This window comes from Somniosus microcephalus, chromosome 14 (genome assembly GCF_052327205.1).
Source record: "Somniosus microcephalus isolate GS21.2 chromosome 14, FLI_Smic_1.0, whole genome shotgun sequence".
Classification (NCBI taxonomy): Eukaryota; Metazoa; Chordata; class Chondrichthyes; order Squaliformes; family Somniosidae; genus Somniosus; species Somniosus microcephalus.
In genome coordinates this window covers 34943582-34961395 of record NC_141000.1, presented here as the reverse complement: position 1 = coordinate 34961395, position 17814 = coordinate 34943582, and the positions used below count along the sequence as shown (strand labels likewise).

Below are 17814 nucleotides of genomic sequence, written 5' to 3'. Positions count from 1 at the left end.
GAACGGAGTCATCGGCCCAGACCCCGATAGAATGCGCCCCCTTATGGAGCTCCCCCTCCCCCACTGCCAGAAAGCACTGAAGAGATGCCTGGGGTTTTTCTCTTACTATGCTCAGTGGGTGCCCAACTATGCGGATAAAGCCCGACCCCTCATCAAGTCCGCCTCCTTCCCCCTGACAGCAGAGGCCTGTGCAGCCTTCACTCTCATAAAAGGAGACATTGCGAAGGCCACAATGCACGCTGTGGATGAGTCCCTTCCTTTTCAAGTGGAGAGCGACGCATCCGACTTTGCCCTAGCTGCAACCCTTAACCAGGCGGGGAGACCCGTGGCCTTTTTCTCAAGGACCCTCCAGGGCCCCGAGATTCGACACTCCTCTGTCGAAAAGGAGGCCCAGGCCATTGTGGAAGCCGTGCGACATTGGCGGCATTACCTGGCCGGAAAACGATTTACCCTGCTCACTGACCAGCGTTCAGTGGCTTTTATGTTTCATAATAAGCAGCGGGGCAAAATCAAGAATGACAAGATCTTAAGGTGGAGAATCGAACTCTCCACCTACAATTACGATATCTTGTACCGGCCCGGGAAACTCAATGAGCCCCCAGATGCCCTATCACGTGGTACGTGCGCCAACGCGCAGGTTGATAGGCTACAGACCCTCCACAATGACCTCTGCCACCCGGGGGTCACCAGGTTCTTCCATTTTATCAAATCCCGTAACCTGCCCTACTCCATCGAGGAGGTCAGGACCATGACCAGGAACTGCCAGATCTGTGCCGAGTGCAAGCCGCATTTTTATAGGCCAGACAGAGCGAGCCTGATCAAAGCCACGCGCCCCTTCGAGCGGCTGAGCATCGATTTTAAAGGGCCCCTCCCCTCCTCTGACCGCAATGTGTACTTCCTCAATATAATTGATGAGTACTCCCGTTTCCCGTTTGCCATCCCTTGCTCGGACATGACTAGTACCACGGTCATTAAATGTCTGAATGACCTCTTCGCCTTGTTCGGTTTCCCTAGCTATATCCATAGCGACAGGGGCTCATCTTTTATGAGCGACGAACTTCGGCAGTACCTGCTCGCGAGAGGCATTGCTACAAGCAGGACCACCAGCTACAACCCCCGGGGTAACGGCCAGGTGGAAAGGGAGAATGCGACAGTCTGGAAGGCAGTCCTTTTAAACTTAAAATCTAAGGGCCTTCCGACCTCCCGCTGGCAGGAGGTCCTCCCTGCGGCGCTCCATTCCATTCGGTCGCTGCTCTGTACACCCACCAATGCCACTCCTCACGAGAGAATGTTCTCCTTCCCCAGGAAGTCCACGTCGGGGATTTCGCTACCAACATGGCTGACTTCTCCAGGTCCCGTCCTACTGCGGAAGCACGTGAGGACCCATAAGGCGGACCCCCTGGTCGAGAGGGTGAGCCTCCTCCACGCCAACCCGCAGTATGCTTACGTGGTGTACCCGGACGGGCGGGAGGACACAGTCTCCATTCGAGACCTCGCACCTGCAGGTGCTCCTGAAACACCCTCTTCGCCACCCACCGCTACTCCTGCCTACCCCCAGGACACAGTCCCCGCACGAGACCTCGCACCTTCGGGTGCCTCTGAGAGACCACCATCGCTACCTCCCATTACCCATGCTCTGACCCCTGTAGACGGCATGCAGCAGCCCCAGGGTCCGCCACCTGCTACACCTCCTCTGAACGAGACACCGGGTTCACCGTTGGATGCTGCACCATCACCGCCGCTGCTGCGACGCTCAGGACGGCTTACAAGGCCTCCTGATAGACTTCAGTACACGAATTTTTAGTGCACTTCACCCCGCCGGACTCAATTCTAAACAAGGGGTGAATGTGGTAAACCACTGTTGTTAGTATTGTTGTTCACTGTTAGTACTGTTGTTCACTCTTGCATATTGTTGTACTTGTCTGTGCATGCCTCAGCTGACTCCGCCCCTGGCTCCACCCTCATGGCTGGGTATAAAGGTCGCTGCTCAGAAGCCTCCGGCCCTTTTGGATACCAGGCAACCACAAGAGGCATGCTCTGTTCTTTGGTAATAAAAGCCTGTTTATTACTTTCTCAATCTCCAGTCTTTTGTAGCAATTGATAGTGCATCACTCTGGTCATCATGAGGTGTGGGGCAGGCTTGATGGACGAGCTGGTTCTTTCCTGCCCGTCAATTTTATATGGTCATAGGTCTTGGAAATTACAACGTTCTGATTTGGAGGCGAGAGTGCCGAGCCAAGCCGGCACTAATCTACGCACAAATCACTCTACTAGACTTTTCACACTGTCGAGGTGGAACCACAGAAAAAACAACACTGTCAAACCAGTGAGTCGATGTGTAATGCAGCTGAAACATTATTAAATTCCACTCACCCGTTTTGCCACACACTGTGATCCTAGCACCTTATGCCAGCAGTTGCTTCACTCACCAAATCAGTCCATTCGGAAAGTAACAAGCTCCGTGACCATTTGATCGGAATACTCCCAGAATTTTTGCGTTCCAGTCTATGTCTTGGAGAATGATGTACACCAACTGAGTTTGGTGAAAAGCCGAGATCACCATGGCAATGTTACCCGAGGGATAGCTGGGTGGAAGTTAAGGAAAATCATGGTACGTAGACGGAAAACGTTAGAAATTATCCCGATAAACACACCCGGAAATATGACTCTGCCACAAATCCCCAATTAATCATCAATCTCCTCGGCCTAGAAGGAAGATGCTCGCTGGCCCTTCAGGGGTGAGAAAGACTTTCCTGTGGCTGCTTTTCCTGAAACTTCGAGTCAGTGTTGTGGATGGTACTTGTGGATCCTTAAAATAAAATAATTAAAAACCGCTGCCAAAAGGCCCTTTAGTAAAATTCATCCCATCATTAGGTTGCCAACCCTCCAGGATTGCCCCGGAGTCTCCAGGAATTAATCTCCTGGGCGTTGCGACAAGCAATGGCTGATTGGGCGGGGCTGTTGGCGGCTGGAGGTCAGGTGAGGAAACCATCAGGAAGACCTCTTATCAGAGTTGGCAACCCTGCCAATCATACATGACAGCAAATCTCATTCGATACGTGTGAGGTCTGAGACCAATCGCCTACTTCACTCAGCACCAGTACTGTGTAGCCTTGTAGCAATGTGAACCACCACTGTGCTAAGATGCAAGTGTGTTGTATGTTCTTCTCATACAGCAAGCTCCTTATCTCAGCAGCAGGGTCAATAGGGGAGCCACTGAGCAGAGGTGGTCATGAATTGGGCACCATAAACAATCGAGAAACATTCTTTCTACATAGATCTTGGAAAACTTACACAAAACAAACAAGCTCTCTCATGGCTTTTGCAAAAGGAGAACAAGATAGATAAGTAATATCTACCCGTGTTAAATTCCACTCTGTACAGTTTGGTTGATACAACTGTCCAGATCTGCTCTGCACACACTGGTAACCTCCAGTCAATCACATGCTTTATGGAAATGCAAGCCTTCAGGAACTGTACAAATTGTTAGAGTATTGACATCCACTTGACAATACGAACATTAACAGCATGAACAGCTGTCCTCACATTAATACACTACAGAGGCCAAACACTCCCCAAAGTAAGCGAGGCATGAGCCAGCTTGGGGTGCTCCCAAGCACTTCCCAGTAACTGATTCAACACTGGCAGAACTATGGGGATTGATCAAATACCTGCCTTCTTTAGGGGGAAGGGGGAGTGTGTTTGTCAGAAAGAGGCCTAAAAGGACTGAGAATACAAAATAAAGAGCATCTTAAAGGAGGAGAGAGAAGTGAGGAGGCTTAAAGAGGGAATAGCTTAGAGCCCAGAGAGCTGAAGGCACGGCCACCAATGGTGGAGTAATTGAAATCGGGGATGCGTAAGAGGCCAGAATTGGAGGAGTGCAGAGATTTCGGAGGGTTGTAAGGCTGGAGAAGGTTACAGAGATAGGGAAGGGTGAGGCCATGGAGGGATTTGAACACAAAGATAAGAATTTTTAATTTGAGGCGTTGCTGGACCGGGAGCCAATGTAGGTCAGCGAGTACAGGGATGATGGGTGAACGGGACTTGGTGAGAGTTAGGATCCGGGCAGTGAGCACAGGGGTGATGGGTGAACGGGACTTGGTGAGAGTTAGGATATGGGCAGTGAGCACAGGGGTGATGGGTGAACGGGACTTGGTGAGAGTTAGGACTCGGGGCAGTGAGCACAGGGGTGATGGGTGAACGGGACTTGGTGAGAGTTAGGATATGGGCAGCAGAGTTTTGGATGAGCTCAAGTTTACAATATTCTGTAGAACATTGTGAAATTCTCATTGGGTTTGCCTGCACAGGAGAAGATTTGCTCTGTTGGTTGTTTGAAATTGTAGACGTTGACTTCACAAAAATAGCAAACAGAGAAAATCTTCCACTCATCACATTTGTTATGGAATTCTCATCTCCAATGTAAAAAGTGAATAACAGTGAATGGAATCCTTTGTTTTGTATTATCATAGAATTTTACAGAACGGGAGGCCATTCAACCCATCGTGCCAGCTTTTGAAAGAGCTATCCAATTAGTCCCAGTACCCTGCTCTTTCCCCATAATCCTGCAATTTTCTTCCCTTCAGGTATTTATCCAGTTCCCTTTTGAAAGTTATTATTGAATCTGCTTCCACTGCCCTTTCAGGCAGTGCATTCCATAATGTGTGTTGCTGTGTCAAAAGATTTCTCCCCATCTCACCTCTTTTGCTAATTACCTTACCTCTGTGTCCTCTAGTTACTGACCCTTCTACCTGTGGAAACAGTTTATCCTTATTTACTCTATCAAAACCCTTCCTAATTTTGAATGCCTCTACTAAATTTCCCATTAATATTCTCTGCTCTAAGGAGAACAATCCCAGCTTTTCCAGTCTCTCCACATAACTGAAGTCCTGCATTCTACCATTCTAGTAGAAACATAGAAACATAGAAGATAGGAGCAGGAGTAGGCCATTCGGCCCTTCGAGCCTGCTCCGCCATTCAATGAGATCATGGCTGATCATCCAAATTCAGTACCCTGTCCCTGCCTTCTCCCCATATCCCTTGATCCCTTTAGCCTTAAGAAATATATCCAACTCTTTCTTGAATATATTTAATGAACTGGCCTCCACCGCCCTCTGTGGCAGAGAATTCCACAGGTTCACCACTCTCTGAGTGAAGAAATTCCTCCTCATTTCAGTCCTAAATGGCTTACCCCTTATCCTTAGACGATGACCCCTGGTTCTGGACTCTCCGGCCATCAGAAACATCCTTCCTGCATCTAGTCTGTCCAGGCCTGACAGAATTTTATAGGTTTCGATGAGATCCCCTCTCAATCTTCTAAACTCCAGTGAGTATAAGCCCAATCGACACAATCTCTCCTCATACGCCATTCCTGCCATCCCAGGTAGCAGCCTGGTGAATCTTCGTTGCACTCCTTCCATGGCAAGAACGTCCTTCCTCAGGTAAGGCGACCAAAACTGCACACAATACTTAAGGTGCGGTCTCACCAAGGTCCTGTACAACTGTAGCAAGGCATCCTTGTTCCTGTACTCGAACCCTCTTGCTACGAAGGCCAACATACCATTTGCCTTCTTAATCTCCTCTGCACCCTCTCCAAGGCTTTGACATCCTTCTTAAAGTGTGGTGCCCAGAATTGGACACAATACTCCAGCTGAGGCATAGGCCAGTGATTTATAAAGGTTTAGCAGAACTTCCTTGTCTTTAAGTATAGAGTACAAAAGCAAGGAAACAATGTTCAATTTGTACCAGGCCTTGGTTACACTACAGTTGGAATATTGTGCACAGTTTTGGGCACCCTATTATAGGAAGGATATAGAAGCAGTGGGAAAGGTACATCACTAAGATGTTACATGGGATGAGGGTTACAGTTATGAAGACAGATTTGAGAAATTATCACCACCAAACACTTCTTCCTCTCCCCTCCGCTTTCAGCATTCCGAAGGGACTGTTCCCTGCGCAACACCTTGGTCCACTCCTCGATCAACCCCAACATCCGCTCCCCTACCCATGGCACCTTCCATTTTACCTCCTTCCTTCCCACCATCCAGGGCCCCAAACACTCCTTCCAGGTGAAACAGTGATTTACTTGTTGTACTTGCAATTTAGTATACTGTATTCGCTGCTCACGATGCGGTCTCCTCTACATTGGGGAGACCAAACGCAGATTGGGTGACCGCTTTGCAGAACACCTCCGTTCAGTCTGCAAGCGTGACCCTGAGCTTCCGGTCGCCCGTCAGTTTAATTCTCCGCCTTACTTCCACTCTGACCTCTCGGTCCTTGGCCTCCTATACTGTTCCAATGTAGCTCAATGTAAGCTTGAGGAACAGCACCTCATCTTTCTATCATGCACTTTACAGCCATCCGGACTCAACACTGAGTTCAACAATTTCAGATCATAACCTCTGCCCCCATTTTTTCCAGATGGTAGCTGTTGCTGATGATTCTGATATTCCCATTTACACCTCCTCTAGTCCCATCATTTGTTTCCTTACTTGTCCCATTACTATCTCCTTTCGCCTTGCACCATCATCCCATTTGTCATTTAATCTCTCCTGCCTTCCACCCTATCACAGACCTTCTGTTTTGTTCTTTCCTCCCCCCGCCCCCCACCGAATTTCCCTGCCTCTGTACTTGCTTAAAACCTGTTACATCTCTTAATTTTTTCCAGTTCTGACGAAAGGTCAACTACCTTAAACATTAAATCTGTTTCTCTTCACAGATGCTGCCTGATCTGCTGAGCATTTCCAGCATTTTCTGTTTTTATTTGAGAAATTAGGGCTTTTTCACTAGATCTGAGAAGGTTAAGAGGTGACCTGATAGAGGTCTTCCAAGATTATGAAGGGCTATGAAGAGTTAAATAGTGAGAGTCAGTAATGAAAGGGCACAAATGTAAGATAAAAAGAACTGATGGGGAAGTTTGGAAAAAAAAAAATGGTCCCAAATTCTCCTTGTATGTTTTGCCAAACTCCCACTGGCGGGAGTCTGGCCGAATGTCCAGAGGGTGGTTACAATGTGGAATTCTGCCACAAACCTTTGTTGAAGCAGAGCCTGTGAATTATTTTAACATGGGAACTGGATAGTTGCTTGAATAGAATCATAGATTGGTTACAGCACAGGAGGCCATTCGGCCCATCAAGCCCGTGCCAGCTCTCTGCAAGAGCACTTCAGCTAGTCCCACTCCCCGCCCTTTCCCCATAGCCCTGCAATTTTTTTTCCTTCAGGTACTTATCCAATTCCCTTTTGAAAGCCATGATTGAATCTGCTTCCACCACTCTTTCAGGCAGTGCATTCCAGATCATAACCACTCACTGCGTAAAAAAGTATTTCTTCAATCACCTTAAATCTGTGTCCTCTGGTTCTCGACCCTTCCACCAATGAGAACAGTTTCTCTCTACTCTCTCTAGACCCCTCATGATTTTTAACACCTCTATCAAATCTCCTCTCAACCTTCTCTGCTCTAAGGAGAACAACCCCAACTTCTCCAGTCTATCCACGTAACTGAAGTCCCACATTCCTGGAACCATTCTTGTAAATCTTTTCTGCACCCTTTCTAAGGCCTTCACATCCTTCCTAAAGTGCGGTGCCCAGAATTGGACACAACACTCCAGTTGAGGCCGAACTAGTGTTTTATAAAGGTTCGTCATAACTTCCTTGCGTTTGTAACCTATGCCTCTATTTATGAAGCCCAGCATCCTGTATGCTTTTTTAACTGCTTTCTCAACCTGTCCTGGCACCTTCAACGATTTGTGTACGTATACCCCCAGGTCTCTCTGTTCATGCACCCTCTTTAGAACTGTACCATTTAGTTTATATTGCCTCTTCTTCTTCTTCCTACCAAAATGTATCACTTTGCACATTTCTGCATTAAATTTTATTTGCCACGTGTCCGCCCATTCCACCAGCCTGTCTATCTATGTTTTCTTGAAGCCTATCACTATCCTCCTCACTGTTCACTATACTTCCAAGTTTTGTGTCATCTGCAAATTTTGAAATTGTGCCCTGTACACCAAAGTCCAAGTCATTAATATATATCAAGAAAAGCAGTGGTCCTAGTACCAAACCCCTGGGGAACACCACTGTATACCTTCCTTCATTCCAAAAAACAATTGTTCACTACTACTCTCTGTTTCCTGTCACTTAGCTAATTTGGTATCTATGCTGCCACTGTCCCTTTTATTCCATGGGCTTCAACTTTGCTGGCAAGCCTATTATGTGGCACTTTATGAAACGCCTTTTGGAAGTCCATGTACACCACGTCAACTGCACTGCCCTCATCAAACCTCTCTGTTACCTCATCAAAAAACTCAAATCATGTTAGTTAAACATGATTTGCCTTTAACAAATCCGTGCTGGCTTTCTTTAATTAATCCACACTTGTACAAGTGACTGTTAATTTTGTCCCTGATTATTGTTTCTAAAAAGCATCCCCACTACGGAGGTTAAACTGACTGGCCTGTAGTTGCTGTGTTTATCCTTACGTCCTTTTTTGAAGAAGGGTGTAACATTTGCAATTCTCCAGTCCTCTAGCACCACCTCCGTACCTAAGGAGGATTGGAAGATTATGGCCAGTACCTCTGCAATTTCCACCTTTACTTCCTAGGATGCATCCCATCTGGTCCTGGTGACTTGTCTACTTTAAGTACAGCCAGCCTTTCTAGTACCCTTTTTATCAATTTTTATCCCATCCAGTATCTCAACTACCTCTTCTTTCACTATGACTTTGGCAGCATCTTCTTCCTTGGTAAAGACAGATGCAAAGTAATCATTTAGTACCTCAGCCATGCCCTCTGTCTCCATGCGTAAGTCTCCTTTTTGGTCCCTAATCAGCCCCCTTAAAGGACATTAGTGAACCAGATGGGTTTTTACGACAATCCGATAGTTTCATGGTCACCATTTTTATTCTAGATTTATTTAATTAACTGAATTTAAATTCCCCAGCTGCCGTGGTGGGATTTGAACTCACGACTCTGGATCATTAGTCCAGGATCTGGATTACTAGCCCAGTAAAATAACCACTATGCTACCATTCCTGAAAATTAAGAGGAATATTAAAGGCAATGGTGAGCGAGGAGAGTGGGATTAGACTTGGTGATTTTGTGTTTTGGGGGGTGCGGAGGGGTGTCAACGCTGGCACAGACTTGATGGGCTGAATAACCTGATACTGTGCTGTAACATTCTGTGATTTCTAATGTAAACCTTCTCCAGCCTCTATGATTCATCAGTACAGGGAGAAGGTACTCACAGTGAAATAAAGACTTTCATTTATATAGCACCTTTCACGACCTCAAGACATAATGTAGGAAACGCGGCAGCAAATGTGCACACAGCAAAGGTCTCACAAACAGCACTGTGATAATGATCAGATAATCTGTTTTAGTGGTGTTGGTTGAGGGATAAATATTGGCCAGGACACCAGGGAGAACTTCCCTGCTCTTGCCCTGCTTTTACATCCACCGGAGAGGGCAGACAGGAACCTCAGTTTAATGTCTCATCGAAACATAGAAGATAGGAGCAGGAGTAGGCCATTCGGCCCTTCGAGCCTGCTCCGCCATTCAATGAGATCATGGCTGATCATCCAAATTCAGTACCCTGTCCCTGCCTTCTCCCCATATCCCTTGATCCCTTTAGCCTTAAGAAATATATCCAACTCTTTCTTGAATATATTTAATGAACTGGCCTCCACCGCCCTCTGTGGCAGAGAATTCCACAGGTTCACCACTCTCTGGGTGAAGAAATTCCTCCTCATTTCAGTCCTAAATGGCTTACCCCTTATCCTTAGACTATGACCCCTGGTTCTGGACTCCCCGGCCATCAGAAACATCCTTCCTGCATCTAGTCTGTCCAGACCTGACAGAATTTTATAGGTTTCGATGAGATCCCCTCTCAATCTTCTGAACTCCAGTGAGTATAAGCCCAATCGACACAATCTCTCCTCATACGTCATTCCTGCCATCCCAGGTATCAGCCTGGTGAATCTTCGCTGCACTCCCTCCATGGCAAGAACGTCCTTCCTCAGGTAAGGTGACCAAAACTGCACACAATACTCAAGGTGCGGTCTCACCAAGGCCCTGTACAACTGTAACAAGACATCCTTGTTCCTGTACTCGAACCCTCTTGCTACGAAGGCCAACATACCATTTGCCTCCTTAACCGCCTGCTGCACCTGCATGCTTACTTTCAGCGACTGGTGCACAATTAACACCCAGGTCTCTTTGCACTTCCCCTTCTCCCAATCTATTGCCATTCAAACAATAATCTGCCTTCCTGTTGTTGCCACCAAAGTGGATAACCTCACATTTATCCACATTATAGTGCATTTGCCATGTTTCTGCCCAATCACCCAACCTGTCCAAATCATACTGGAGTTTCACGACATCCTCCTCACAGCTTACCCTCCCACCCAGCTTTGTGTCGTCTGCAAATTTGGAGATATTACATCCAATTCCCTCGTCCAGATCATTAATATATATTGTGAACAGCTGGGGTCCTAGGACCGATCCTTGCGGTACCCCACTAGTCACTGCCTGCCACTCGGAAAACGACCCGTTTATTCCAACTCTTTGCTTTCTGTCCGCCAACCAGTTCTCTATCCAAGTCAATACCTTGCCCCCAATCCCATGTACCTTAATTTTGCACGCTAATCTTTTATGTGGGACCTTATCGAAAGCCTTCTGAAAGTCCAAATACACCACATCCACTGGTTCTCCCTTATCTATTTTACCAGTTACATCCTCCAAAAATTCCAATAGATTAGTCAAGCATTTTGTAAACCTTTTGTAAATCCATGTTGACTTTGTCCGATCCTGTCACTGCTTTCCAAGTGCTCTGCTATTACATCTTTTATAATAGACTCTAGCATTTTCCCCACTACCGATGTCAGGCTTACCGGTCTATAATTCCCCGCTTTTTCTCTACCACCTTTTTTGAATAGTGGGGTAACATTAGCTACCCTCCAATCCATGGGTACCGTTCCAGAGTCTATCGAGTTCTGGAAGATGACCAGCAATGCATCTACTATCTCTAGGGCCACTTCCTTAAGTACCCTGGGATGTAGACCATCAGGCCCTGGGGATTTATCGGCCTTCAGTCCCATCAATTTTCCTAACACCATTTCCCTACAAATACTGATTTCTTTCGGTTCCTCTCTTTCATCAGACCCTATGTTCCCCGGCATCTCTGGGAGGTTATTTGTGTCCTCCTTTGTGAAGACAGAACCAAAGTATGTATTTAGTTGGTCTGCCAAATGCCTTGTTTCCCATTATAAATTCCCCTGATTCTGACTGTAAGGGACCTACACTTGACTTCACCAATCTTTTTCTCTTCACATATCTATAAAAGCTTTTACAGTCAGTTTTTATGTTCCTTGCTAGCTTACTCTCATATTCTATTTTCCCTTTCTTAATTAATCCCTTTGTCCTCCTTTGTTGAATCCTAAACTGCTCCCAATCCTCAGGATTATTGCTTTTGCTAGCCAATTTATATGTCCTCTCCTTGGATCTTATGCTATCCCTAATTTCCCTTGTTAGCCACGGTTGAGTCACCTTTTTTGTTTTATTTTATGCCAAACTGGGATGAACAAATTCTGTAGCTCATCCATTCGGTCTTTGAATGTTTGCCATTGCCTATCCACCGTCAACCCTTTGAGTGCCATTCCCCAATCAATCCTACCCAACTCGCTCCTCAGACCATCGTAGTTTCCTTTATTTAAATTGAGGACCCTTGTCTCATCCGAAAGACAGCACATCCAATGGTGCAGCACTCCCTTGGTACTACATTAGAGTGTCAGCCTAGATTTTGTGCTTGAATCTCTGGAGTGGGACTTGAACCCACAACCTTCTGCCACAAATCACGGGTTATAACTAACTGCAGAGCGCAAGGTGACATTACACAACAATATTCTGACATAACGCATTAACAGTCGAGATGATTATCGGATACAAAACATTACCGGTTCCATCTGGGAACCTGGTGAGAAACTTTTGGCCATTTGGGTAATATTTCTCCACAATTTCGAGGCTTTTCTGTGGGAAAAAAACAGAAGGCATCTTATTATTTGTTTGTTGCCTTGGATTTACATTACACAAAGGTGAGTGAAGAAGTAAACAAGTAAAAATCTGACAAGAAAAAAACAGAACCCAAATTCAGGCTCCCACTCTACAAAGTAAGTGAAATGTATCCAATGCCTGCTTTTCCCAATCATCGTCACTGAATGCACTGAGTTTTTGCTGTCCGCAAACCTCCAGTACCTTGCCCAAGTAGCCATTCTTCATGTGTGACCCTGGGTTACTAAGGTGTTGACAGGCTATTCAACTGTAAGAGGCATCACCCACTTGGCACTCATACATGTGCACTTTCCAGCAGCTGCCACTAGATGGTGATTAGGAGCAGGAAGCCTGGCCGATCTTCCTCACCTCCCCACCCCACAGGAGCAGTGGTTTGTCATTTTGCTATTCTCTCTCCACAACCTTCCTTGCATCTGTGCTCAAGGGGCAGGGCCCTTACCAGACAGAGGCCGTTGCTGACTGTCTGCATCTTGTTATCCTAATTTCGTGCCCCCCCCCCTCCTCCCTCCCTGGGTGTTAAAAATTGAGCCTTGGTTCTGCGAGTGTACAATAAAGTCGGATTTATTCATTCAGTACAGAGCCTTCGATTAGAGTTCTCCCAGTCCGAGGTGCACTGCACTAACATAACCCTTCAAAGTCTGTCGCAGGAATCCCAGATACAACAGCAATCTTGTGTGCAAAGGAAAGCACTATATAAAATAAACCCCTCACTCCTTGCCCATTTAATGTGCCACTAAATCCCAGCATTCCCAGTGGGCAGCAGCGAGCTCCGTGTGTGGAAGGATAGTGTGAATAATAACTAGCTATGAAACAGACAGTCTCTAACTCTTGTTTATCAAACCAGCACTACAACAAATGTACACTAACACACATTTCAAGGCTGTGTTTAGCTCTTGGCAGTGCACTGGAAGATGCTTAAAAGCCACACAGGGACATCTGGATAAAGAGAGGACAATTATAGTGCGCCTTATCACATCTTCAGGAATCCCAAAGCAAGCATGTCGCATCCAATTAATTACCTTTGAATTGTAGTCACTGTTGTGTAGGCAAAATGGGATAAAAACCAGTCTGCTGGTGTTTGTTGAGGGATGAACGTTGGGCAGGGTACATGAAGTACTCACAGTGCAATTAAATCTTTAACGTCAACACCCTGCTCTTTAGATACTGCTATGGGATTTTGGAGTCTATCTGAATGTCTCATTTGAAAGACGTGACTTCCAACAAAGCAGCACTCCTTCAGTACTGCACTGGAGAATCAGCCTCAATTATGGCCTGGAAATTGCAAGGCACACACACCCATTTTTTGAGTGCTAAACAGGCGCCTAACCCTTCAATATGGCGGGCAGGAAGCACACGCTTATTACGAGTCGGAAATGCGCCATCCACCATATTGGCAGAGGAAAACATATAGGCGACAGGGGCTCATGCCTCAAACAGGCGTTGGTCATTTGCATATGCAAATAAGGGGCCTAGCCTGTTTGAGCCCCCTCGGCAATGCTGATTTGCCCTGAGGCAGCCAACGCTGGCTGCATTCAGGAAAACTAGGTTTACATGAAGCCTAACAAGCCGCCATCAAAGAGGTAAGTTTGTTAAAAAATACTTACCTGAATATGGAGCCAGGAGAAGCAGGAGGGTTCCTCCAGACCCCAAATTAAAACACGGACCGCTGCTGGCCATTGCTAACCCCGAGCCCCACCTCCCCCGCGCTCCCGAGATCACAATCCTGATCCCCCTGACCACTACCGCCAACACCCCTAGCCACCGCCACACTCCCCCCAGCCACCCTTCCCCCAGCCACCGACACCCTCCCCCCAGTCCAGCCACCGACACCCTACCCCCAGTCCAGCCACCGCCACCCTCCCCCCAGTCCAGCCACCAACACCCTCCCCCCAGCCACCGACACCCCTCCCCCCAGCCATCGACACGACACCCCCAGCCACCGACACCCCCAGCCACCGACACCCTCCCCCCAGCCACTGACACCCTCGCCACCGCCACTCTCCCCACAGCCACCCTCCCCCCAGCCACCGACACCCCTCCCCCCCGCCACCGACACCCCTCCCCCCCCAGCCACCGACACCCTCCCCCCAGCCACCAACACCCTCCCCCCAGCCACCAACACCCTCGCCACTGCCACCCTCCCCCCAGCCACCAACACCCTCCCCCCAGGAGCGAGGACCTGGGAGCACCAGTGGTTTGAAGTCTGAATGGAGCCCGCCTCACCTTCGGTTCCTTGTAGGACTGTACACTGGGAACGTAAAGCGCGAGATCTTCAGATTCAGCAGACACTGCTGAGGGAGGTCTTAATGTCCAACCTTGTTTCCTACAATACTCTGATGACAGCTTGTATGAGATGGTCTTCGTGTGAGCTGAAATAACCACAGTGATGAATGAAAGGAATAGCAGCTAATTCTGGGAGGTAAGATGGATTAAAAACCCAATAATAGTCATCTCCTCAGCCACGACCATTTGTTTAAACTTGACTTTGGCACAATTAGATGATGCCACTTTCCAGCGAAGTTCTAACTCCACTGCAAGATAACAATGGTTGAATCCATTCTTCCACTACTGACATGAAGACAGTGAAGAGGAAGAAGGATCCCAAGAGGTCATCTTTTGGTTATCTTTTATGCTGATGGAACTCTGGCCGAAGTGTGTGTGAAGGGAGGACCCTGGACGTGGCCTCATTTACTTTGTAACTTCATAATTAAGCAAATCTGTCAGATAAGGCTGCTGCCAGTAGCAGAAGGAGTCCCCTATGCACAAACGTTCTCAGATTTTTCTTTTGATTCCTCTCGACTTGACTATTCCAACGCTCTCCTAACTGGCCTGTCACCTTGCATCCTCCATGAGTGCATCCAAAACTCTTCAATCTTCTTTCCATTATCATTTTTTAACTTGCATTAAATCTAGTAAGTTTCTCCCCCTTGATTTATTTTTAGTTTTCCTTATATCTCTGGTACTTAATCCTCATCCTCTACTGTCAAGACTGATGTAAAGGAATAATTTACCAAGTCTGCCATTTCCTTATTTTCAATTAAAATCTCACCTGCATCTGTCTTTAAGGGGCCCACATTATCCTTAACCACCCTCTTTCTCTGATATACTCGTAAAACCTTTTAGTGTTGTCCTTGATATCCCTCAAGTTTTGTCTCGTATTCCCTTTCCGCAGCTCTTACTACTTTCTTTGTATCCCGTTGCTGATCTTTATATCTCCCCCAGTCCACAGGATCTCCGCTATTCTTTGCACTTGTGTAAGCCCTTTCCTTTCATTCTATACCATCTCTCACCTCTTTTATTGATCAAGATTGTTTAATATGTAGCTCAATTTGTAACGTGGAAATGATCTACAGAGCATCGACCAATAGGACCCACTTTGGGGTCGCAGATATTGCTGTTGTATTTTAATAATGTGATAATCATTTGAAACAGGATAGCTGAATTATCTGGTGCAACAGGGTTCACCAGTGACGATGCACCTTCTCTTACACACCAGAACAGCGAGGCAGAACATCAAAGAGAAATTACTGCAGAACAGACTCAGACAGTCTGGATTTCACTGGATACACCAGGTTCGTCACTGGCCAGTGAGTATGGTTGTGCTGCAGTTTATGTCACATGTTTAGTCTTGTCTTGTTTCAGGGATTTTTTTTGCACAAGGGGTTGATTACCTTTAATTATAAGGATGTTAACTTTCTTAGGAGCAGAGGAACAAACAAACTTTCTCTTATTTTCAGTGGGATGTCCTAAAGGAGCGTCTGTGAGCTGCGGTCTGCTCCGACTTCTCCCTGGTCTATAACTTTGTTATCTCCAGACTTGATTAATGCAATGGTCTCCTGGCCAGCTTCCCACCCTCCGTAAACTTAAACTTGAGCTCATCCAAATCTCTGCTTCCCGTATCCTAACTTACACCAAGTCCCACTCACCCATCACCCCTGTGCTCGCCGACTTACATTGGCTCCCGGTCCAGCAACACCTCAATTTTAAAATTCTCATCCTAAATCCCTCCCTAAATCTCTCCACCTCTCTCTCCTCCTTTAAGATGCCCCTTAAGACCTACCTCTTTAACCAAGCTTTTGGTCACCTGTCCTAATATCTCCTTATGTAGCTCAGTGTCAAATTTTGTTTTATAATGCGCCTGTGAAGCACCAGACGCTTTACTACATTAAAGACGCTATATGAATGCAAGTTGTTGGTGTTTTTGGGTCTTCCGATCTGTATGCCATAGCCATTGAGAATGTCCTGATTACTTGTGCTAGCAACTCAGAATCCACGACCAAGAGCAGCATGGACAAGGACAGCATTGTTAAATCCCTCTGCCAATAGGAAAAGAGGAAAGACTAGCAAGTAAACAAAAAGCAAACAACTGCAGATGTTAGAAGGCAGGTTGGTGCCCTTCACAACACTGAAGTTGGGCAGTCTGCTCCCTTGGTATTGACCTATCTTTCTTCTCCCAGGTTTCTGGCCTGCTGGACCCTACTCCGCTTTGCCAGTTTTTTGGTCTTCCATTTCTACCTGTCTTAACAACCCACACCCCAAACCAGCTCAGCTCGTAAATGTCTTTAATTTTTCTCATTATGCCTCCTATTGCCTCATGTTAAATTCACTTCAGCCATGTGTGTAGGTATATGCGTGCACATTTGTGTGTGTGTGCACATTTGTGTGTGTGTGTGCATATATAGGCATTTGTGTGTACACATGCGTGTGGGTATGCATGTATGCGCACACGTGTGTGTGTGTATACGCGTTTGTGTGTTTTTTCTCCCTCTTCCGTTTGAAGCTGTTTAACTGCAACATCTTCTAGTTCTGACATTTCACACTTGAAATATTAACCCCTCTTTTCTCTCCACATTGCGGTCTGACCTGCTGGGTGTTTCCAAAATTATCTGGTTTTGCCTCAGATTGACGGGAGTGTCAATGCCCAGCCAACAAATTCCATCATTAAACTCATCGCACAATTTGCTCAGAGTTTTAATGGTTGTAACTATCAGCCCATCAACCTCCATGTTGTGCTCCTTTAGCTCACTGTCAATGTTCTCTACACCTGTTGGGACATGTCATAATTTGTAGGATACCATAACTGTTCTTTAACCCTAGGGGTCAATGATTTTGCATTCTACTGTAAGGCACTGGTCCAGCTCGTCAGTCTGGGAAGCTAGAGCTCATTCATCTTCACAATCCGGGGAATACCAGGGCTTTAATATTTACGGTATTTTCCCCTTTCTCTCAGGGAGTGGTTGGACATCGGGGGGATTGAGCTATGTGTTTGTTTTGGCATCCATTCTTAGTTTAGGTCGCCTGTGCCACATACTTGCATTGAAATTCTGCTCCATAACTAGCTTGTGGTACGTGTGTGAAACTGGGAACCATCATATTAGGATAACAGGTTAATACCTCAGTTCCACTGGTTTATGGTGCAGCACTAACCTGCTCAGGTACCATTACCACAATTATATTAACCAGTTCCTGACTCCCCAATTACGAAAGCAAGTTTCTGAAGTTCAGGGCAGTCATGCGTGATGGATCATTGAGGAATAGAGAACCTGGAACCTCAATGAGCTTTCAATATACTGCAACTGGATTCACTCAGCACTAGACCTAATCTGCCACCTAGCTCTGGGTAGTTTGATTACTACAGAGCAGCACAAAATTTCTCTAATTCTCTAACTGGCAACAGAGCAGCGAAGGAGAGAGTGAGGAAGGAGATTAATGGAAATTTTGTCACTGTGTCTGCCAGAATAGCTTTTCAATCATT

The 17814-nt window shown here is 46.5% G+C and overlaps 1 protein-coding gene across 1 annotated transcript in view; it reads right to left on the bottom strand.

The window, feature by feature from the left end:
* Positions 1-17501, bottom strand: part of LOC147107444 (glutamate-rich protein 6-like) — a 34969-nt gene extending 17468 nt beyond the window's left edge. The window contains exons 1-5 of the mRNA XM_086007391.1: positions 17487-17501; positions 16310-16375; positions 14283-14465; positions 11935-12017; positions 2430-2585 (exon numbers count right to left, since the gene is read on the bottom strand). Of these exons, the coding sequence (XP_085863517.1) occupies positions 2430-2585; positions 11935-12017; positions 14283-14465; positions 16310-16375; positions 17487-17501 (503 nt within the window). The remainder of the gene's footprint in view (positions 1-2429; positions 2586-11934; positions 12018-14282; positions 14466-16309; positions 16376-17486) is intronic.
* Between the last annotated feature and the right edge of the window lie 313 nt (positions 17502-17814).